The sequence below is a fragment of the Panthera onca genome, chromosome C1, assembly GCF_046562875.1.
Source record: "Panthera onca isolate mPanOnc1 chromosome C1, mPanOnc1 haplotype 2, whole genome shotgun sequence".
In the NCBI taxonomy this organism is placed as follows: domain Eukaryota; kingdom Metazoa; phylum Chordata; class Mammalia; order Carnivora; family Felidae; genus Panthera; species Panthera onca.
This window is the reverse complement of record NC_138346.1, coordinates 213,824,833-213,846,568: the sequence shown is the minus strand read 5'-3', so window position 1 is coordinate 213,846,568 and position 21,736 is coordinate 213,824,833. Positions and strand designations below refer to the sequence as shown.

The following is a 21,736-nucleotide window of genomic DNA, read 5'->3' as shown; positions in this document are numbered from 1 at the left end:
ATTTCCTCCCAAAGTGGCTAGCCTTTTCTTTTCCTTTAGGTTGTCTTTTAAAAAAGATTTTAAATTTGGTGCCATCTATTTTTTTTTTTTTTTCTTTACAGGTTATGGTTTTGATGTCCTGTCTGTGAAGACTTTACTTTTCCCCCAAGGTTGGAGAGGTTTTCTCCTAGAGGTTTATAGTGTATGCTTTAACGTCAAGATCTGTGATTCATTTTTAGTTAATTTTTACGTATGGTATAATGTGAAAGTCAAGGTTCATTTTTGCCTGCATGGATATCCAGTTCCATATGGACAAAAGATTATCCTATTCCCATTGAGTTATTTGTCCTTCTATCAAAAATCAATTGTTTAGGGGCACCTGGGTGGCTCAGTTGGTTATGCCTCTGAGTTCAGCTCAGGTCACGATCTCACGGTTTGTGGGTTCAAGCCCCATGTTGGGCTCTGTGCTAACAGCTCAGAGCCTGGAGCCTGCTTGGGATTCTGTGTCTCCCTCTCTTTCTGTCCCTCCCCTGCTTGTGCTCTGTCTCTGTCTCTCAAAATGTGAATTAATGTTAAAAAAAAAATCAATTGTTTATATATGCATGGGTCTGTTTCTATACTCTTTTTTTTAAAAAAAAATTAAGCTTATTTATGTTTTGAGAGAGAGAGAGAGCAGGCAAGGGGCATAGAGAGAGGGAGACAGAGGATCTGAAGCAGGCTCTGTGCTGTCATCGCAGAGCCTGATGCGGGGCTTGATTGAACTCATAAACCGTGAGATCATAACCTGAGCTGAAATTGGACACTTACCTGACTGAGCCACCCAGGCATTCTAAAAAAAAAATTTTTTTTTTTTTTAAACAAGCTACTGGAGTATATTCTACATATTATAACACTCACCCATTTCAAATGTACAGTTCCTGACTTCCGGTAACGTACTGAGTGATGCACTCATAGTCTGTGTTGGAGCACTTTCATTCTTCCCCATCAGATTCTTTGTGCCCCTTTACTGATCACCTCCCCTTTTGCCCCAGGCAAGCACTAATCTGCTTTCTGTCCCTTTCCCGGATGTTTCGGGTAAATGGAATCTTGCAATATACGGTCCCTTGTGCCTGCCTTTCGCTCAGTTAGCACAGTATTTTTGGAGCTCTTCTATGGGGCAACAGGTAGCAGGACTTGCTTTTTATTGCTGAAGAGTGCACCCGTTGTATGGACGTACCATATTATGTCTGTGGCTTCACCAGTTGATGGAGGACTATCTCCAGTTTGGCCTAAAGTGAATCGTACTGCTAAGAGCATTTGCGTGCAAGTCTGATGCGGACGTATGTTCTCATTCCTCTTGGGTCGACCTCTAGGAGTTGAATCACTAGGTCATATGGCAGTTTTATATTTCTGGATTTCTATTAATTTTTCTCTTAGACAGCTTTTTAAGAAATGCTTATTTATTACTTTTGAGTGACAGAGAAAGAGAGAAGCCGCCCAAGAGTGGGGGAGGGGCAGAGAAAGAGGGAGACAAGAGGATCTGAAGTGGTTTTTGTTCCGACAGCAGACAGCCTGATGGGGGGCTCGAATGCACAAACCCAAGACCATGATCTGAGCCCAAGTTAGATGCCTAACCTGAGCCACCTAGGTGCCCCTGGGCAGCTTTTTTTGAAGTATAATTTATACACAGTAAGATTAATCAATTTTAGGTGTACAGTTTAATGAATTGTACAAATTGTAATTCATTCAACTCCTGTAACCAACACTACAGCCACAATATAGAAAATGTCCATGACCCCAGAAAGTTTCTTTGTGCTCTTTGCATCTGTCCCCTCCCCAACTTCAGTTTCCTTTCAACCAGCAATCTATTCTGCGTTACTAAAGTTCTTACCTTTCAGAAATTTTCATGTAAATGGTATCATATAGCATGTAATCTTTTGTGTCTGGTTTCTTTACCCTAACTTGATGCTTTGAGACTGATCCATGTAGAGATACATCTACCTGTCAAGTTATACACAAACACACACGCACACACACACACACACACACACACACACACACACAAATACACATGTTTCTGTGACATATCCCCCCCCCCCCCCATTCCTTTAAAAATATAAAACCCATTCTGAACTCACAGCTGAATAAAAGCAGGCTGAGTGGGGCTTAGCCAAGCGGGCATAGTTTGCTAACTCCTGTTACTCTGTGCTCTGGATCTCCCACAATTTGTTTATCTGTCGACCGTCGATAGTTGTTTGGGTTTCCAGTTTGGAGCTATTACGAATAATGCCACCATGAACATTCGTGTGCTAGTAGAAGGCTTTGTGTGCCTGTGTGCTTCCTTCTCTCTTCGTCTTATACCTGGGAGTGGATTGCCTTAGCCACACGTGGTGTGTGTGTTTGACTTTGTAAGAAACTATAAAACTCTTTCACCAAGTGGTTGCGCCATTTGTCATTCCCATCAGCAGAGCGGGGGGGGGGGGGGGGGGTTCAGTTTCTCCACATCCTGGTCTGCACTTGATAGTCTCAGTTTTTAGGTTTAGCCATATATGAACGTGTATGTGATAGGATTTCGTTGTACTTGTCATTTGTATCTTCCTTATGACTGATGATGTTTTCACGTGCTTATTGGCCATTCTTACATCTTTCATGGAGTATCTCTTCTAGTCTTCTGCTCACACTTTTTTCTAAAAAAAGTATCTTTTCATTGTTGAGTTGTATAGATACAGCTCTTTATCAAATACATGATTTGCAGATATTTTCCCCCAACCTATGACTTACTTTTTCATTTTCTTGTTGGTGCCTTTTGAAAAGCCCAAGTTTACATTTTTGATCATGTCCATTTTGTTCTTTTTTTCCTCCTCTTTTGTGACTCATTCTTTTTGTATTTGAAGATGTCTTTGCTTGCCCCAAGGATTTCCTTCTCTGTTTTCTGTTTTCTTACAGCAGCTTTAGAGTTTTTGCTTTCTGGCTTTGGTGTGCGATCCACTTCGAGTTAATGTGTGTGTATGATACAAGGTGAGAGTTGAGATTCACTCTCTTCCCCCTGTGGCTCTCCAGTTGTCCCAGCACAGTTGTTACAGAGATTATCCTTTCCCAGGGCCTCTTTGGCAAAAAAAAAAATCCCTTGACTGTATAAGCCTGGGCCTATTCCTGGATGCTTCTGAGTTCTTAGAGTTTAATTAGAGCTTATATATTTTGATCTGTGAGTGAGGATATAGATATGACTGTCAGAGCCCTTCCTGCCTAAAGATGACACTGCTGATAGCATTGCAGCCTGTCAGAAGTGGAAAAGATGGCCTTTCGTGTGATGTTCACATGAAGGGCCTTGAATTTTCAGGTGTGGCCGTGGTGGGGCTACCGTGGTGCCTTTGCCCTTGCTGCCCAGTGCTTCTGTTCAGAGCAGAGCTGTTGTGTTTCTCGGTGCCATGCTCTGGTTGGTTTGTCCTTCTGGCTGCTGCCACCATGCTCCGCCGGGTGCCCCAGCGTGCCCCCATACAGTGGCCGGCCCCCCGCAGCTCGGCCTGTAGTACAGCCGGACGCCAGTCTCTGTGCATTTAGCCCCGCCACTCTGTGCCGTAACAAGCCCTGGTTTGGCAGACTGGCTTTATTCCAGGCCCTCACTGTGGAAGAGCCTGTCTTATTTAATTTCCAGGGTGGCTTGTGAGTGAAGCTGTTGGGATGATTTGAGCAGCTGGATAGGGCGCCATGTGGAGTCACAGCCCCAGCCTTGGTGAGCGTGGAGGGGACCCCAGCTAGGCTTGCCTGGTTGCTGGCACCGCCTCGCCCTGCACTCAGGCTGCCAGCCTCCCCGAGGCCTTGATAGTTTCTCCGTGTCGTCAGCAGCATGATCTTGTGACGCTTACTGGATCGTGGCATTGCCGTGATATCGGTGAGTCCGGGTTCATGACTTGGTGGCTTTGAGTTCAACATTGCTGTGTTGCTGTGTGGGATTCCCAGCCCCACATACGTCATTTGCCGTTTGTTCTCACCTACTAGGTGAGAATTTCTTGGTCGATGGAGGTTAGACTAAAGGACTGGAGTAATGTTGGTTTAGTTGTGTTCACGGAATGGTTCAGGAGCCACAGGGATGCATCTCTCCTGCCCCCGACAGGGCCACCACACGCGGTGGGTTCATCTGAAACCCTATGCTTTGGGCAGGCAGACCGGCCGAGCTCAAGCTAGTTGACAAAGTCCTTGGAAGGTTAAAGAAGGCATTGAGTTTCAAAGAGCCCTTCGCTCTTCTCCCTGCGGTGATTTGGCCTCTGACCTTGCGGCAGCCTAAGGCATCCGCGCGGGCCCAGCAGTGCTCAGTTGTGCAGGCTGAACACCGCTTCCACGGCTGACTGCCTCTTTATTCTTCGTGAGATGCCAGCGACGAGGTGTCGTTGGTAAAGCACCCGGCCATTCAGCTCATTAGCTGGCCATACCTGTTGGGGAGGTGCTGTGGACAGTTTGAATCTGAGTGACAGTAAACAAACATATCATTGTTCCTCCACTCTTCCAACGGCACAGAGCTCTGCCACCTTCAGTCAAGTGGTCTGTGCTTGACAAGAAGAGAAGAACGTCCTTGGGAGCCACTGGGTCGGTGGTGTGGAACCGGGATCTCTGGTCTCCGGCTTCTCGCCTGCCTTGTACGCAGGCAGGCATCTGCTTCCAGACTGGAGGCTTGGAAGCTTTTAAAAGGCTCATTTGTTCTGCTTCCCTTATTTCCAAGCTAGAGCAGAAGACTGACTGGCCCCATTTTCTGCCCTTGACTCTCAAATTCTGGACATTCGGGGAGGGTGGGGACCAGAGAGGTGTATCTCCCAGGTGCTCTGTTCCTTCGTGGAGGTCTGCACTGGCCTTGGAAAAAATGGGCCCCAGGGTGGGCTGCAGGGAGACCCCGAGTGGTCATGGTTGGGGGTTTGAGCCAGTTTGGGATCACACCGAGTGCTTTGCTCTGTTACCTTTGAAATCCACGCGGCAGGTCAGAGTTACCTCCTCTTACTTTCTCTCTTTTTTCATTTTGCCACAAGACAGAATTGTATCACACATCTCCAAAACGAGTAAAATGGCATTTCAGCTTCTTGTCTTTATAGACTCTCTGAACTTTAGGAAAGATCATTCTGGTCCCTTTTCATTAATAATGAAAACCAAGGGGCAATAAAATGTTCTTAACGCGAGCATGTCAGGAACGAGTTGCGGTGTGGGGGTGAAGGGTGCGGCCGGCAGGGAGCCACAGGTGTTGCTTGGTGCTTGAGGAGGTCAGAGCTCTGGAAAGGTGGCGGCCGCTGGAGGAGGGGTTCTGGTTCGTGGACCCCTGAACTGCCAGCATCTGTTCAGCCTTCCAGCTCCAGTACCCAGAATGAGAGACTGCGCTTCTCCAGGCACGATGTTTGCAGGAAAGAAGGAACCGGGCAAGCTTTGGTTCTGGTCCAGTTTCTAGCGCGTTGCAGCTGTTCTCTTGCAGGAGATTGAGTGAGTATTTGAGAAGTCAGTGGTGAATAGAATATTCTAGAAACATACCCATTTTGAAGCTGTTCTCTCTGAGAATTTGGGCAGCACAGATGGAAGTGCCAGGTGTGGACGAAAGCCCTCCTGAACAGTGACTCTTGAAGAGTGACAAGGTTACTGTCTCCACTTTTTCCTCCTAAAAATGGACTCGTACTGGATGTTGGACACTGCATCGAGGCACTCAGAGCGGAGTGGGCTCGGGATGCGACCAATGAGAAGGTTGCCTGGGACTCAGAGCCTCCTGGCTCCTCTGGGTCAGGGTAGAAATGTCCATCTACGTCGGGGGTCTCAGAGCTTTTGATTTAATGAGCCGCAGTTGCTTATCCGCATAGATGCTTGTTGGGTGGGCACGTTCACTACAGCAGAGCAGCAGAGCTCCTTTCTGGAGACAGTTTCTGTGACCCAGAGAGTGACTACACAGCCCCAGGAGGGAGTGGGGAGGCCCTGGCTTGCCATAACCCACACCCCAGAGCCCATGCGACACTCCAAGATGCACCATAAGCAGAGTCAAAAGACATATACTGGGAGGGACTTTTGCAGCTTCTGTCATAGACAAAGGACTAATTTTCCAGGCTCCTCCATCACTGTCACCTTTGTCTCCTGAAAGCCCCCTTCAGCAGTATAAGAAGTTGTATAAATTGATGAGGAAATCGAGTAGGAGAGCAGGATCACATACAGTACCCCAGAAAGGACACACAGGGAAGAGATGTTCAGTCCTCTCTGGAAGATAAAGGCAAATGAAAACTGGAGTGAGGGACTCTTTTCTGCTTAGTACGGGCAGAAATCTGAGTGTGTTGAGCCCGCGGTGCTGCTGTGAGGAAGTAGGCACTCTTGGACACGGCTGGTGGGAGCCCACTGGTTCAGCCCCCGTGGAGGACTATTTGACAGTATCTTTCCAAATTGCAAATTGCCTGCACTTCCGACCTAGGCGCCTAGGGATTGACGTGCACGGCTGTACTCGGACGTATACGTGAGATGACATACGGTCACAGTCCTTGGGGGCAGCATTGTGTGAAACAGTAAGAGGCCGGAAATCAATGGGGAGTTGCTTAAATGGAATATTAGGCAGCTCTGGAAAGACAGCAGAATGAGGACGAGGGGGAACGGGCAAATAATACGGAGCAGTGTTGCCTTAGACGTGCATAAAAAGTCTCAGGCAGGACAGACAGGAAGCTGTTCACAGTGGCTGCTGATGCTGGAGGGAGGCTGTTGGCAGTAGAATGACAAGATGATCCGTGTGCTTTTTAGACCGTGTGCGTCTCGTAGCTCCTCAAAAACTGTAAAACAGAAAAGGGAGTTGAGGGCTGAGGGGGGGTGGGCATCTTGGGAGTAAGTGCAGGAGACTCCAGGGCTGGGCCACCTTGGGAAACCGGTTGGGAGTCTGTAGGCCACACAGGTAGTGAGGGGAGGTGGCTGATGAGAGACTCTTCCAGGCCCCTGCGTCATTGTCCCGTCCACCTCCTGAAACCCCATTCAGCAGCTCGAGGAGGCGGGAGCGGCACCCTTGCCACCTTGAGGGTCTTTGCCACTTGGACCCACCCCCCCCACCCCCCCGCGGCCTGTGTGTCAGCAGCCCCTCCTCCCCGAGTGCCAACATCCTGCCACTGAGCTTTGAGAAGTTCCCTCGCCTGCTACCCTCTGGTCACGAGATGCCAGGATGTGACGAGGACCTGGAGAGCTTGCGCGCCCAGGGACAGGTGAAGGCAGAGACCCCCGGCGCCCGCCCCTGGTGTCTGCCCCTGCCCGTGCTTCGGCTTTGCCCCCTGACCTTGTGCTTCTTTTCAAGAAGTTCGGGAATGCGGTTGCTCTTCCTCCTCCTACCCTTTCCTCTCCTAAATGCGCGTGCGCACCCCGGCTTCCTTGTCATAGCAGCCCCGGTGGGTGCCTTCTGGGCAGCCTGCTGCGGGCGCTGTGGTCTGCTGCCACGGATGGATTAGTGTCCTGCATTAGTGCCCTGCCTTCCCTGGCAGGTCCCTTGAGAGGAGGCCGAGCGTCAGGGAAGATTATGGACACGAAATCACTTTGTAAACAGTGCATGGGAAAGATTGTGAGGTAGAGAACCCCTCTCTCCTCCATTCAGGAGTTGGGGGGGGGGGGTCTCCTGGAGGCTATTCTAGAGCACTGGGCCTGGGGCCTGCACCTGCGCAAGGACTGGCTGCCCATTTCCGGTCCCTTCACAGCAGCAGCATGTTGTCATCCTGGCCCCGTCCCTCTTACCTTTTGTGGCCCCTTTGGTAGCCTCTTCCCTGCCTCCTCACCTCTCTACCTCCCACTTGTATCTCGCCCTCGAGGACACCCCGTGTTATCTCCCAAAATACAGAGCTGACTGGGTCACTCCTGATTCAGAGCCTTCGGTGACCCCAGTGCTGTGATCCACCTCTTCTCCCCCCTCTGCCCTCTACCACTCCCGCTTGGGTGACCCCTCTCTACTCTTGCTGGCCTCCCCCCTTGGATAGACCCGGGGGGGGATCCCCCTCGGATAGACCCAGCTTCTGGCCACCTTCTCTCCTTTGAACACAAGTCAACCCCTACCTTTGTACTTGCTTGTCCCTTGCCTGGAGCTCTGTCCTTGGGACCCCACAGGCCTCAGCATCTGCCTCTTCCAAGGCCCTGCCGACCCCTGCTTCTCTCCCCCGACTCCCCGACATCACTCTGTTGGGGCTCCCCCCCTTTTTTAAGATTTTATTTATTTAAGTAATCTCTACACCCAACATGGGGGATCGAACTGACAACCCCGAGATCAAGAGTCTCCTGCTCCACCGACTGAGCCAGCCAGGTGCCTGCCCTGTTGGGCCTTCTTGATCACTCTCCGGAGTTGCCTTGCTCAGTTGTTTGGAAGCTGTCTCCTGCACTTGTTGAGTGTGAGAGCAGACCAGGACACGGGGGTCTCGTCGCCATTGTGCCCCCGTGCCTGCAACACGGTCGGGCACGCAGAGGATGCTTCGTGAAGTCTTGAATACACAGATGGTGTAGTCTCCCCTCCCCCGTCCTCTGCCTCTCAAGTGGCTCTTAGCTCATCCCTGTGGGTGGCAGGCGTGGGGACGTGTATTGACGCACACCCAAGTGTGTTTGTGTCAGCCTCGCAGGACCCTTTGTTCCCTGAGAGCGGAGACCGTGCTCTAGATCGCCTCTGCCACCTGAGGGCCACCCGAGGCTTGCTCGCTGCTACACACCTCTGCACAGGAGGTGTGAGGTTGAGGCAGGTGGTCCCGAGAGCCCGGAAAGGGCGGGGAGGCGACGCCAAGCCGCTGTTCCCGACCGTCGCACGCCGTCCCGTGTAGTTGCGTGTCACAGATGCCGATCCTCTGAGATTGAGACAGTACACGTGCTCTCCCCTGCCCAGGAAGGGCGCGTGTGCTTCTCCTGACGCCCTTTTCTCCCCACCTCAGGCCCTGTGGGGTCCCGATGGAGGGACTACGGCGCCTTGGCTGTCATCACGGCAGGCATTGCGTTTGGCTTTCGCCAGCTCTACAAGGTAAGTCCGCCTTCCCTGTGGCTCCCCTGGCATTCAGCCCCACGCTCCCCCGTCCCAGGGTTTACCTGTGTCGAGGCACCCAGCCCTGGAGCGCGACGGCAGGAGAGGGGCCGCGTGTGGAGGCGGAGTATGCGGAGGAACACGCTCTCTGTGCGGGGCGTCTGGCTCGGGCTCCGTGCTGCCCCCGCCTGCGTGGCAACTCCAGACCCCGCCTCGTCTGCTGCACTCAGCACTGCTCCTCCGCGTCCCCACCGCACAGGGTGACCGTGGGGCCCATCCGTCTACAGGCCATGTGCCCGGCACATGCTGAGTGGCCGGGGCATTTCTGAGAGACAGAATAACACGGTGTTTGAGAGCATGGACACTGGGGCCCGGCTGCCGTGTGGCACCCTGGTTCTGCCACCTAGTAGTAGCTCAGTGGCCTCACCTGTAAGACGGGGACAGCGGCACCTTCCTCACGAGGCTGTTGTGAAGCCCAAAGGAGTCCCTGCTCCTTTGGAAGTGCTGTGTGCCTGGCACCCAGGAAGCATTCTGTATGCTATTTTTCTACTTTAGTATTGGGAACCGGCTTTGAGAATCTCCCTGTAATCCTATTTACGGGCTGTGTTTTCTGTTTCCTACATATTATCTTGGCATCCATGTAAATCTGGGATTTTTTTTCCTGCAAACTTCATGGTCAACCCGCTGGATCCCAGACTTCATTGTTCCCAACAGAAGTGCAGGCGTGAAATGAACACGTACTTCCTTGATACCAAATACGAACCAGATACTGACCAGCAGACACTAACTTTGATTTGAAGCAAAGCGCGTCTTTTTGAGGACACAGAGCCGGGGGTAAGCCCCAGAGACGACTCTCTACTGGTCCTGGGGAGAAGGCCTCCGCTCCTGAGCCCCTGTGGTTCCACCCCTCATTTGCAGATTAAAAAAAAAAAAAAGTCTGAATGAATTCCCAGACTCAATATTGTAACTTTTAGCACGTGAAACATGTTTAAACACTGTGCTCTGGGATTCTTAATTTTTGACTTAGTGCGAAATCTAGTGACAGAGTTGTAGCAGAGTATAATTTTTTCAGGGTAACATCTATTCTTGGAATTGGAAATTTCCATGTCAAATCCAGAAGCAAAATGTTCTAGGTCCTGGGACTTCTCCCTCTGCCCTCTGACCAAATGCCCCCACCCCTCCCCCACCCCCCCCACCCCCGTCCCCATCCCCGACCCTGTGTGTTGAAAGCCTGGTTCCAGTCACTGACTGCCTACAGTCATCAAGAAGAATAAAACACTAAGAATTCTCGAAACCACTCCCAGCTCTCCTAAGCAGTACCTAATGGTCACATGGCCGCCCTCGGATGGCCTGCGGCTAGAGGAGCAAAGCAGAGGTATCTTCAGTTCTTTCCATGAAGCCCTGATCTTTATGCCTTAAAAAAGAAAGAGACGTTGGAAGATAAGTCACAATGGTGATGAGAATTTCTTTAGTTTCTTTAAATTAAAAAAAAAAAAAAAGAGGTAAGCGCTGTCATCTTGCTTTACAGATACGTGACAGTTTGGGCTCGGGTAGTGTATGCGCTCCTTCCCGTGGCTTTTTTGATCTCAGAAATCGAATTTTTCGTTAGTTACATGCGTAAGAATCTCTTGACTTGTACACTCGGGAAACTTTCAGCCCAGAACGTAAGGCTACATGTGATGAGTTTCGGCTCAGTTGTGGGTAATAATTCACACAGCGGTTGAAAAGCACTTTGCAAAATAGAAAATGCTTCTATGTGTGTGCTAAATAATGATCTTCGCTGAGAAGTCGCTCTTGAAGTGAGTTCTCCCGCAAACCCCTCGTGAGAGACCTCCTTCTCCTTCTCCAGTATAGCCTTAATGGAGAAGTTGCTCTCTTTTTTTTCCATCGGGGCACCAAATGGAGTAGGAAGCAAAGTTCCTTGGTCACACCTGCCAGCCTGTGCTGTGCTACCTCTAGTCCCACCCCGTTAATGGTGACGACTGGGCTTACGCTCCTAAGACAAGAGGCGCCAAGTCCTGAGCCACGTTCTTTCCTCCAGCTCTCCCAGCGGCCACCCTGCTGCCTGCCTTCCGCCCCTTCGCACCTCAAAGTAGGCAGCCAGTTACCAGCTGTGCCCCACCTTGCCTTCTTCCTGAATGTTCCAAGACCCCCGTGCTCCCCTAGGCTTCCTGAATTTTGGACCCTGTCACTCAGTTGACCTGTTGCATCCACTTCCTTTTCCCCAGAGCCCGTGTCTTCAGCTTCCGCCCCTTCCTCTCCTGCTGCCCTTGTGTCTGGGGGGAATTTGACTGCATTTGACTCTCACCTGAAGGAAACTTGTTCTGAGGATTCAAGGCTTAGTTTAAAAAACAACAACAAACTTGAGGTGGGACCTCGTTCGATGGCCTCGGAATACCATCTATTACTCTCTAGTAAAAGGACCAAAGGCCCAGAAGTCTGTTGTGGATTTTCATCTAGTTTCTCAAATTATTTTTTGTTTATTTGACTCATTTTTCTCTGAATAGATAATTCATTCACAAGGTTCAAAGTGTTTAGAGGTTCGGAGAAGAAAGCTTCCCTTCCACTGCCTGGAGGCCATCAGTGGGATCTCTTTCTTCTATCACCTTCTACATTTTTATCTTACAGCTTTTTTTTTTTTTTAAGTTTATTTGAGAGAGAGCATGTGCACGAGCAGGGGAGGGGCAGAGAGAGAGGGAGACAGAGAATCCCAAGCAGTCTCCACCTGGTCAGCACGGAGCTGGATGCAGGGCTCGATCCCACAAACCGTGAGATCGTGACCTGAGCCGAAACCGAGGGCTTACCTGATGGAGCCACCCGGGTGCCCCTTTATCTAACAACTTTTAAAGCAGAATTTTAAATAGCTTTTGTTACTGAAATATATGTAGCATCCGTGAGGTAATTAAGTGAAAGAACCAAAAAGAGACCACATGGACCTTCCTCGCCCCTACTTCTGGGTCCTTGTCCTCGTTCAGAAAGAATCTTAATCAGCCTCATAACTTTCAAACATCTCATTTACGGTGTTTGTGTCGGTGTCGGGTTTCCAAAACCCAGAGGTGACAGAGAGAAAGTTGGTGGGCAGAACTGGCAAGCCAGCTGGAGAATAACCCCAAGTTGGCACCCACTGCTCACACCCACCCTGCTCCTCGTAGAAATACCTGCTCCCCCTCATCGTGGGTGGCCGAGAGGACAGGAAGCACCTGGAGAGGATGGGGGCAAGTCTCTCGGAGCTGAGTGGCAGCGTGGCACAGACAGGTAAAGATTAATGACTCCATCAAGTCGCCCCTCCAAGCCTTCCCGAGCAGCCCCTTCTCGCCCCGCCCCTCCCCCTCGCCTCCACTTTATGTGGTGACTTCATTTATCTGCTCTGAGAATCTGTTCACATTTGCAAATGAAGCCGCCGTCATTTCGGTTTAATTTGAAATTGCTTGTTTACTGTCGGCGCGGCCTCAATTAATTATGTTTTTACGGAAAGGCTCCCAACCTCAGAATATTAATAAGGGGAATAAAATGACAGCCTTTCTAAGGGCTGTAAAGTTCATTTTTAATTTCTGCTTCTGTGAGGTTTTCAGGGGGGTTTTCAGCGATTTTTTTCCCCCTTCCCTCTAAGAATCCAGCACAGGGTCAAGAGAGGCTGTAATTACTGCGGCTCCGGGGACCCCAGCCACCTCCTCTGTCATCGACTCCACAGGGCTGGCGTTCATTACCCGGTGCCCCAGTGATGGCCCAGATTAGCTGGGACCTGTCGCACCAGAGGCGGCTTTTCCTCTTTATAAACTTGTTTACTAGACAGAGGCTCTGAATCTAAAAACTCAGGCAAGCGAGAGAGCCACTGTCCCAGGCAGGAGTCTGTCCCACTGGGGTGCACTTGCAGAGACCCCAGAAACGCTCTGGTGCATCTGGCCCTGGGAGGCTGACCCCAGGGCCCACGGCTGGGACACGGTCTGGTACCACCGTGGCCCCCGGGAGCTACGGCAGCCTCCGGGTTGGGTACGGAGGGCAGGAAGGAGTGTCAGGAAAGCGGGATTTGCGGTCTTCAACCGCGCCCGGTATCGTGTGGGTCTGAGAGGCGTTTCTCCCAGCTTCGGAGAATCCGAGAACTAACTGCACGGTGAGGGGCGTGAGATGAGGGACGCGGACGCAACCGAAGTCAGAAGAGCCAAGCAAATCCTAAGCACATGTAATTGGAGGGGAGAGGTTTTGGACGGATATACTGTTGACCACGGACAAGTGCACAATAGAAAGATGGAGTGGAAATCCTAGAGGTTAGATGCAGTGCAGGTAGATCGCCCGGAGCGCAGATAAATTATATGGATTGTGGGGTGGGCGATGACTGAAGATAAATTAGATGTGGCAGCTATAGGTGTGTGGACAGAGAAGGGAAGAATCTGTGTGTATCATTTAACAGAGATGTGACTGCTTTTTCCTCCCAGTGACTCAGTTACAGATGACTTTAGCCTCCGTCCAGGAGCTGCTGATTCAGCAGCAGCAGAAAGTCCAGGAGCTCGCCCACGAACTGGCCGCAGCCAAGGTACTTGTCCCTGACCCGCTCGGGTCCAGGTCTGCTCTGCTCGGTGCTCTGCTCGTCTACAACGTTCCACGGGGTCTGACTTTGTTCTTCTCATGCCGGATACACAAGCGGGGGCCCACACAGTCCTCGCAGAGAAAGGAGGCGGCCACCGTCCCGTCTCTCCTGCTCCGTGTCCCCTCCTCGCAGGACGGAAGAGAGGCAGCTCTCTGCCTGCGGCCCCTCCTGTGGCAGCTCACGCCCACGCTCTGGAGGTGGCCGGTATAGACACAGGGTGGTCTCCGCTGGCACTTTAGGCCACGTTAGGCCACAGGTCACAGCATTTCAAGAGCGAGTCCAGGGAGCAGGGAAGTGGGGGAGTGTGCCAGGGCCCTGGGCGAAACCCTGCATCCACGGGCAGATTCTCAACACCCAGGTCTCGGGGAGTCAGGGAGCCCCTAACAGAGCGCCAGCTGGGATTGCCCGGGGCTGTTTCCGTGCCTTACTTCCCAAATCTGGAGTAGTCTTGGCAATATCAGGTCCTGGGATGAGACCTCTTGGGTCGAAATCTGCTTCTGCCGCGTGCCAGCTGCGTGAGCACAGGCAAGTTACTTAACCTCCCTGACTGACTTTCCTCATCTGTAAAATGGACCTGTAATGGCACCCCTTCACTGTCTGCACATGCTTAGAACAGTGCCCAGCTGCTGTCAGCTCCCGGGATTGCAGGCTTCTGGCCCAGGCCTGTAGGTGCATGACAGGGTCATTCCCGAGGCATTGAGACTGAGCCCAGGGGACAGTGGTCCAGTGGCTCCAGGATGTCCACTGTCCTCCCCAGTCCATCCCCGTTCCTGTGCTGCTTTCTGGTCGCTTCCACACAGCCCGTGCTGTAGAGGAACCTACTCTGAGTGGCTCTTCCAGGAGAAGCCCCAGCCGGTGCACCACCAGATGTGAGCCAGCACTTAAAGCTTTTGCGTTTGCAAAACGAAGTGAAACCGGAATCTTTCTATTTCTGATGGAATCTGGGGGTACCTCCTGTGAAGAGGGGTCCCCGAGAATCCCCTTTCCCCTTCTTGGTACCCCACACACGAGGTGCTGCCTGCACTTCCCCCACAGAGGCTGCGGTCGCCCACGGCTGCCTCTAGCTGCTGTGCGCACTCCCCGTGGGCTAGCGGCCCTTAAGGCAAGCGGGAAGCCTGTATTATGGCCCCCGCCCCACTCTCCTCTATTATCTTTGGAAGCGGTGGCCTGCCAATGGCCAGAAGCCATTCCGGAAATTGGAAAACTGTTTGCAGACCTGAAGCATTAAGATTAAGACCACATGTTGCATTTTAAGAGGGGAGGGGGCCCAGGATTGTGCTCGGTGGTTGAGCGCTGCCTCTGTGGGTTTCTTGTGCTTGCCTCCCTGCTGGTCCCGCCCCCCCCACCCCCCACCCCCACCCCCAGCTGCCTTCATCCTCTCCTGTCCTGATGAGGGGCTCACTGGTGCTGTGTTGAAACCCAAAAGAGGGAAGACTTTGGTTACCCCATAAACCAGAGACTCAGAGCTGTGTTTTCTCAGCTGTAACGTAAGTTTTTATATCTGGCTTCCAAACTCCTACTGCAGCACTGTAAAAAATTAAAAAGAAGAGCGTTAAGTAATTAAAAAACCTACATAAAACTGAAGGCTGGGAGTTTTCTACAACTGTTTTTTAAAGAGACTGGCTAAAAAGCCCCAGATGTCAGATTTTATTTCTAAATCCTGGCATCTGGCACCATATGCGTTTGGAAATTTGAGTCCTTTGTAGGCCGGTGAGTGGAAATTGCTCCCTTGTTAATGGGCTGCTATGGCTTTCAAGGTCTCAGAGAAGCCAGAACAGTGGCTCCTGGATCTGCGCTGTCTGGTGGTCTGGAGCGAGGACCCCGAGGGGATGTGTGTGCGGGCGACTGGTGTTTGCAGTGGTTGCGTGCGCTCCCGCCAAGACCTCCGGCCCCTCTGAGGGGCTTCTCCCTGTGAAGGAGCGCTCGCCTGAGCAGGCCCAGAGGGGCCCCCACCCCAGGCTGGTGGGACCGTCCAGGGCCCCTCCCCGCTGCCAGCCCGGGTAGAGGTGTCAGGGAAGCCGGGGCCTTGCACGACTAACCAGTGCACTTGAAGCCACCGGGAGGTGGCGTCCAGCCTGGTGGATGCAGGCCCGCGCACCTGGGCCCGTCATGCCTGGAATTGGCCCATAAACACTTCACAGGCCGCTTGGCCACCGGCAGCTACCACCTGGGGGGCCACCGTTTGGACTTTCCTCTTCTCTGTCTGTCTCAACAAGATTTGCCCAAGAAAGCTATGGTTGTCTGAAGTTTCTTTGGAAAATGGTCAAATCAAAGGGGAAAGGTGTGCATGGAAAGATGGTATTTGTCCCTTTCTCCCGTGGACCCTCTTCGGGGAGAGAATCGGAGTTCAGTCCTAGAACAGCTTCTTTCCCTCTGCTGAGCCTTCAGAGTCATCCCCAAACACTGACTGTGGACGGACTGTGTGGCCTGCATGCTGTGGTAGCTTTGCACTTAGTGGGGTGCGGCCTGGGGGCCCGACCCCGCTGAGGAGGGAGACGCAGGCCTCCCAGGAGCACGGGAAGGTGCTCCGAGGCGAAGCCTGTCTTCCGGGCCTGCTTGAGATTGGAGCTGAGGGCCGGGCCGGGCGGGTGCCCAGCGGTCTCCCTGACCCCCCAGTACAGGCACGCCTCAGAGATACTGCGGGTCTGGTTCCAGACCACCATAGTGAAGCAATTATTGCAAGAAAGCGAGTCACGTTACTTTTTTGGTTCCTCGGTGCACGTGAAAGTTCTGTTTATGCTATACTTTATTAAGGATGTAGTAGCATTTTGCCGAGAAAAACGTACCTACCTTAAATTTAAAAATACCTTATTGCTAAAAAATGCTGATCGTCATGTGAACTTTCAGCAAGAGTCCTATTCGCTGATCACAGATCCCCTCAACGAATACAATAATAATGAAAAAGTTTGAAACACTGTGAGAATTGCCGAAACGTGACACACAGACACAAAGCAAACGGTTCCGGGGCACCCGGCGCCGACAGACTTGCTCGATGCAGGGTCGCCACGGACCTTCCCTCTGTAAGAACGCAGGTCTGCGAAGCGCAGTAAAACGAGGTAGGCCCGTACTGTGGGGTTGTGGTGGCTGCCGGTCTCACCCCCGAGTCCAGTCCTGTGTGTGGTGATCTCTGCAGGGAGGGTGGCTCCGCTGGTGTAGTTGGTGTGGAGATGGGAGTCACCTGTTCTGTTAGTTGGTTTTAATGGGACGTTTCAAACCCGTGACGGAAACAGGGCTGCAGCCCGGACAGTGTGCTTCTGTCGCACAGCTGGGCGCGTGTCTCAGCCGGGCTCTGCTCGTTCCCCCAGCTTGCTTTGCGGCCCCTGCCAGACAGTGGGTCATCACGTATCGCAGACACTTCCTGTTTGCATCTCTTGAAGGATAGGGGCTCTTTTGCTGCTGGTATTTTGCACAGCCAGAATACCGTTACTCTACGGCTAAATGCATGTCACAATTGCTTAATATCATCAGATACCCGAACAGAGTGGTGGCAGTATTTGTTTTTAGGGTGCCGTCATTTAAACAGAAAGACCCAGGAGGGTAGACCCCTGGATGGGCAGTGGCAGAACCTTCCCAAGCGGTCTCCAAGCTGGCACGCAGGACACAGCACGCCCTGCATCCTGCTGACGCTGCGGCCCCTCCCGCCACCCTGGCTGGCGGAGCCCCACGGGGCGGGGGGCGGGGGGCGGGGGGGGGGGGTGCCGCTCTGATCCTTGTTCTCCCGTGTTTTGACTTTCAGGCCACTACATCTACCAATTGGATCTTGGAGTCCCAGAATATCAATGAACTCAAGTCGGAAATTAACTCCTTGAAAGGGCTGCTTTTAAATCGGTAGGAGGAGAGAGGGGGTTGGGCTGTGGTTCTGCCCCAGCCTGGGGCCGCCAAGTGGGAGCCCCTGGGGCCTGTCCAGCTGTCACGGGAAGGGATGAGACGAGTTCCCCTGAGGGGCCCCTGTCTGTCCAGCCCCTCATTGAGCCGGGAGACTCAGGGGTTGAGTTTGGGAACCTTGGGAGCTTCTGTTTTCCCTCCCCCAGAGGCGCCCCTCCCCCCCCCCCACTCCAAGGGGGACAGCCTGGGGTGCCTTGTCAAGACCCGGTCAGGGACAGCTGCAGCCAAAACACGGGACCTGGAGCTGAAGAGAACATCCCCATCCTGAAACAGGGCCTCCAGGCGGGGCCATCGCCTCCTCCTCCCTCCTGAGCCCTGACAGGACCTCTCAGTGGACAGTGTGGTCCCAGAGAAGTTCCTCGCAGAAGGCCAGGGAGTCCTCAGCTGGAAGGATTCTCCGATTCAGGGCAGGGGACAGAAGCAGTGCCTGCCATCCCGCCCCTAGCTTCTTTGGTCTCCTCCTGTCCTGCAGTGACAGCACCTGCCATGAGCCCCGACAGTGGAGGCCGTGTCACCAGTGCAGCCCTGAGCGGAGGGGTGACCAACCTGTGCTGGCTTTAAATCCGCAAGCCCTGTGCCCCAGGAGCCACTCAGTCCCGAGGTGGATACTGGGATGGTTGGCCACCTGGCCTGCAGGGCACTTTGGGTCGGCCTTGCCTGGCTTCTCACTTCTCTGGGGTTTAGGAGGGGCTCTGTGAGGTGGTCCAAAGGTACACCCACTTGGGGTCAAGGATTGGGGGCTGCAGGGGTCTTGTGGCCCCAACCAGGGGACCCATTTCTCTAAGCCACCTTCTTGTAGGCCCTCTTGGGAGAAAAGAACATGGCCCTAAGAGAGGTGTGACCGAGGTTGGCGACGAGAGGGTTGTCATTAGGAGAAATCTTTTGTGTTTCTGAACCTAGGAGACAAGAGCCTTTGAGGTCAGGGGGACAGAGAGCAGGGAGTGTGGAAACTTTGGAGGCAAGGAAACCGCAAACTGCATTTTCTGTTAGCATCCACGCTGCCTTTGTTGTACGCACGCCATGCTGTGGGGTCGGGGCAGCGGGGGGAGCTGTCCTGAGACCAGTGCTGGTGGACCGTGGGCAGCCCAGGAGGGAGCAGGCCATTGTCCTAAGCCTTTGTCCTCTCGGCTCAGGCAGAGATGGGCCTGCCCGCCCTCGAGCCATTGCCAAGCGGACCTGACCTCCCGGGTCCCTCGTGCAATCGGCTTAGGTCCGGGCTGGCCCAGGGCACCGGCGTCACCCTTCTGGTTGTGAGGTCTCTGAGCCCATAGCCAGCGGCCAGGCCTTCCCACTTCTGCCCAGGCCGGAGATAAGGTAGACGGAGTCGAGGCCACGTGGCTTGGGTCCCCAATTCCCTGGCTCAGCCTCAGTTCCCTGCTGGCCCCTCCATCCCCAGCCCCCTCTCCTAGGGACTAAGGACTGGGAGGGAGCGGGCTTCAGTTGTGGCAGCCCCTGGGGCCAGCTGTCCAGTACCTGCCAAGAAAGGCAGGCCTGGTCCAGGCAGGGAGGGCCCGGGAGGCACCCTGAGTGAGGCAGGGTGCTCTGAGGGCACTTCTGGCTTCCACTTCTGCTCCAACCTCCAACCAGCCAAGAGGCCTTTTTTCTGGGCGGCAGGGTGGGAGGTGGGCGGCCCAGTGCGTCCTGCCCCCGGCTCAGCGGCCCTGGGGGAGTGCGTTGGCCGGGGGACGTGTGCGGCTCTGCCGAGCGAGGGCCCTAGGGTACCGGCACCGACCCTGCTACTTCTCTCCCTCTGTCAGGAGGCAATTCCCACCGTCCCCCTCAGCCCCGAAGATCCCGTCCTGGCAGATCCCGGTCAAGTCCCCGTCCCCCTCCAGCCCCGCTGCTGCCACCCATCACAGCAGCAGTGACATCTCGCCCGTCAGCAACGAGTCCACGTCATCCTCGCCCGTGAAGGAGGGCCACAGCCCCGAGGGCTCCACGGCCACCTACCACCTGCTGGGCCCCCAGGAGGAGGGCCAGGGGGTGGTGGACGTCAAGGGCCAGGTGAGAATGGAGGTGCAGGGCGAGGAGGAGAAGAGGGAGGACGAGGAGGAGGAGGATGAGGACGTGAGCCACGTGGACGAGGAAGACTGCCTGGGGGTGCAGAGGGAGGACCGCCGGGGTGGGGACGGCCAGATCAACGAGCAGGTGGAAAAGCTGCGACGGCCCGAGGGTGCCAGCAATGAGAACGAGCGGGACTAGGCCCCGAGGGCAGCCGGCCTCCGCTGGGCCGCCTGGCCGGGTTCCTCCTCCTCCTCCAGCTCCGGGAGGGCCGCCTCGTGCAGGTGGGGCCGAGCTGTCGCAGCCTCCCGCCTCCGTGGGGCCCGAGCTCTGTGCGCGGGGACGAGTCTCCGTGCAGCCGGCCTCTCTGTCCTGAACGCCAGCCCCAGCCTGCCGCTTCCTCCGCTCGGCCCCAGCCGGCTGGGCCTCGACCTTGTTCTCACGTCCGGCTGAGGGCGCAAATTTTCCGGGCCCGGGCCCACCTCAGCCCTGTCTCCCAGACGGAGGTCGTGTCCAGGGCGTGTCTGCTGAGCATCTTAGCTAACCTAACACCGTGCATGACAAGAGGTAGTTTAATTACCTGGCTCCCGGTCCTCCGCGGAGGAAGAGCCGCGTCGATGTGGTATCTGCTGACCTGCCGCCCTCCCGTCCTGCCGCGGCTGCTTCACTAGCCTCACAAGGGGCCGGGGGCCATCTCGTCATGTGTCCAGAAGCCACGGCCCTGTGCTCTTCTCTCTCTCGGCAAGGGCCTCCCGGGGCCCCACAGCCAGCTCTTGTCCAGAGGCTGCGCCCCCACGCGCCGTCCAAGCCCCACCGCGCCCGTCGTCCTTCCAGACAAATGAAATCATTCTGCACTTCTCCCGTCCTCGCTCGCTCGCTGCATCGTGACTCAGCTAACCCCATGGCGAGACGTGGTTCTCACTTCCACGTAGGAGCCAGGCGTCAGGGCCCCCCCGTCTGCCCCCCGCCCCCGAAACACATGTTCATTTGTGTGATCAGGTATAGGTTTCAGAATATAAGATACTACTGTATATAATTGTAATAAATACGAGTTGTCACTATTTAATTCCTGCCTGTGGCTCCCTGTCTGCTCGCGGCATCCTCTGCCCGGGAGTGGGTCTCACCCAGGGCTGTGCCGCTGAGCCCGGAGGGGGGCCTGGTGGGTTGCCTGGGCAGCCCTTCCCGTGGGCCCGATGGGTGACAGGCCCTTTCCTGAGGCAGGTTTCATTAGCCGCTCACCGACGACGGCTGGAGGGTTTGGTCCTCGGCTCGGAGTGTGGAAGGGCGACATCCTGATGTGGGAAGGGACCTCATGTTACTGTATATAGACCTGGTGTTGAGCGTGATGAGCTCTCCTTCCTTAAATGGATGAATGTGCTCCCAGGAGAGCGTGTGTCTCGCTCCGTCTTCCTCCCCCGTCTCCCGCTCTCCCTCCCCGTCTCCCTTTAACCTTCACACGGCGTTCAGCTGCACCCAGAAAAACACGCGGCGCTCCTTCCGAGGAGCCTCTGCTCCCCCAAGCCCCTGGTGCTGCGTGCGGACAGAGGGCACCGCCACACCCGGGGGCCTTGAGTAGATCCAAGGCGGGGACCAAGTGCAGGGACAGTGGCCGCGGAGGCGGAGCCCTGCAGCCCGGCGTGTGCCCTGTGGGCGAGCTCCTCGCTCCCCGCGGGCCGCCATGCACCACTGCCCGGCGCCCCAGGGAACGAGGTGCTGTTTTGTCTCAGGAAACAGTTCTTCTCCTGCCTAGGCCTCTCCTTGGGGCCGGGAGCCCAATCCCCTTCCCGCTGCCGCAGACCTGGCCCTGTGGCCCAGGGCGCCGTGCGGGTGTCAGGTGACAGTGACTCGACTTCCTGAGCGCCCAGGCCTCCGGCCCACTCGGGCGTCACCTTTGATGTTCATAACCTCCCAGGACGTCCCTGCGGTCCCTTTTCCCACTACATGCTCCCTAGGGCCAAGCGGAACCCTCAGGGACTCCGTGCTGGGGGGCGACGAGCCCGCCCTGGGCCAGGGCTCCCGGTGTCAGGGAGCCAGGCCCATGGGCCGGAGACAGATGAGCAGAGGGTTGGGGGGCCTGGTCTGAGCCTTTGGCTCAGATGTGGGATCCGTGGGATGTGGCCGGAGACCGGGCTCCGTGCCCTCTGACAGTGGATGGGAACCCCAGGGCCTCAGTGGGTGCTTCGGGGTTCTCCCCATTCAGCTTGGTGACCATTTGGCATCGTCTCTAACTTGGTCCCTCCTGCAATGGCACCGGACGGGGAGAGCAGAGGGCAGGTGGCCTGGGGTGGCACTGGCCGGAGCCATCAGGGTGGGTGCAGTCCGGGCAGTGCCACCCC

The 21,736-nt window shown here is 54.6% G+C and overlaps 1 protein-coding gene across 2 annotated transcripts in view; it reads left to right on the top strand.

Moving 5' to 3' along the window:
- PEX14 (peroxisomal biogenesis factor 14) overlaps window positions 1-20,466 on the top strand; it is a 143,126-nt gene extending 122,660 nt beyond the window's left edge. Inside the window, exons 5-9 of one of the 2 annotated variants that reach the window (XM_060622118.3) lie at window positions 8,844-8,929; window positions 12,082-12,184; window positions 13,363-13,460; window positions 17,251-17,342; window positions 19,157-20,466. In XM_060622118.3, coding sequence (XP_060478101.1) covers window positions 8,844-8,929; window positions 12,082-12,184; window positions 13,363-13,460; window positions 17,251-17,342; window positions 19,157-19,601 — 824 coding nt within the window. In that variant the 3' untranslated portion in view covers window positions 19,602-20,466. The remainder of the gene's footprint in view (window positions 1-8,843; window positions 8,930-12,081; window positions 12,185-13,362; window positions 13,461-17,250; window positions 17,343-19,156) is intronic. The other variant, XM_078452440.1, reaches the window with a different exon arrangement.
- Window positions 20,467-21,736: the final 1,270 nt, after the last annotated feature.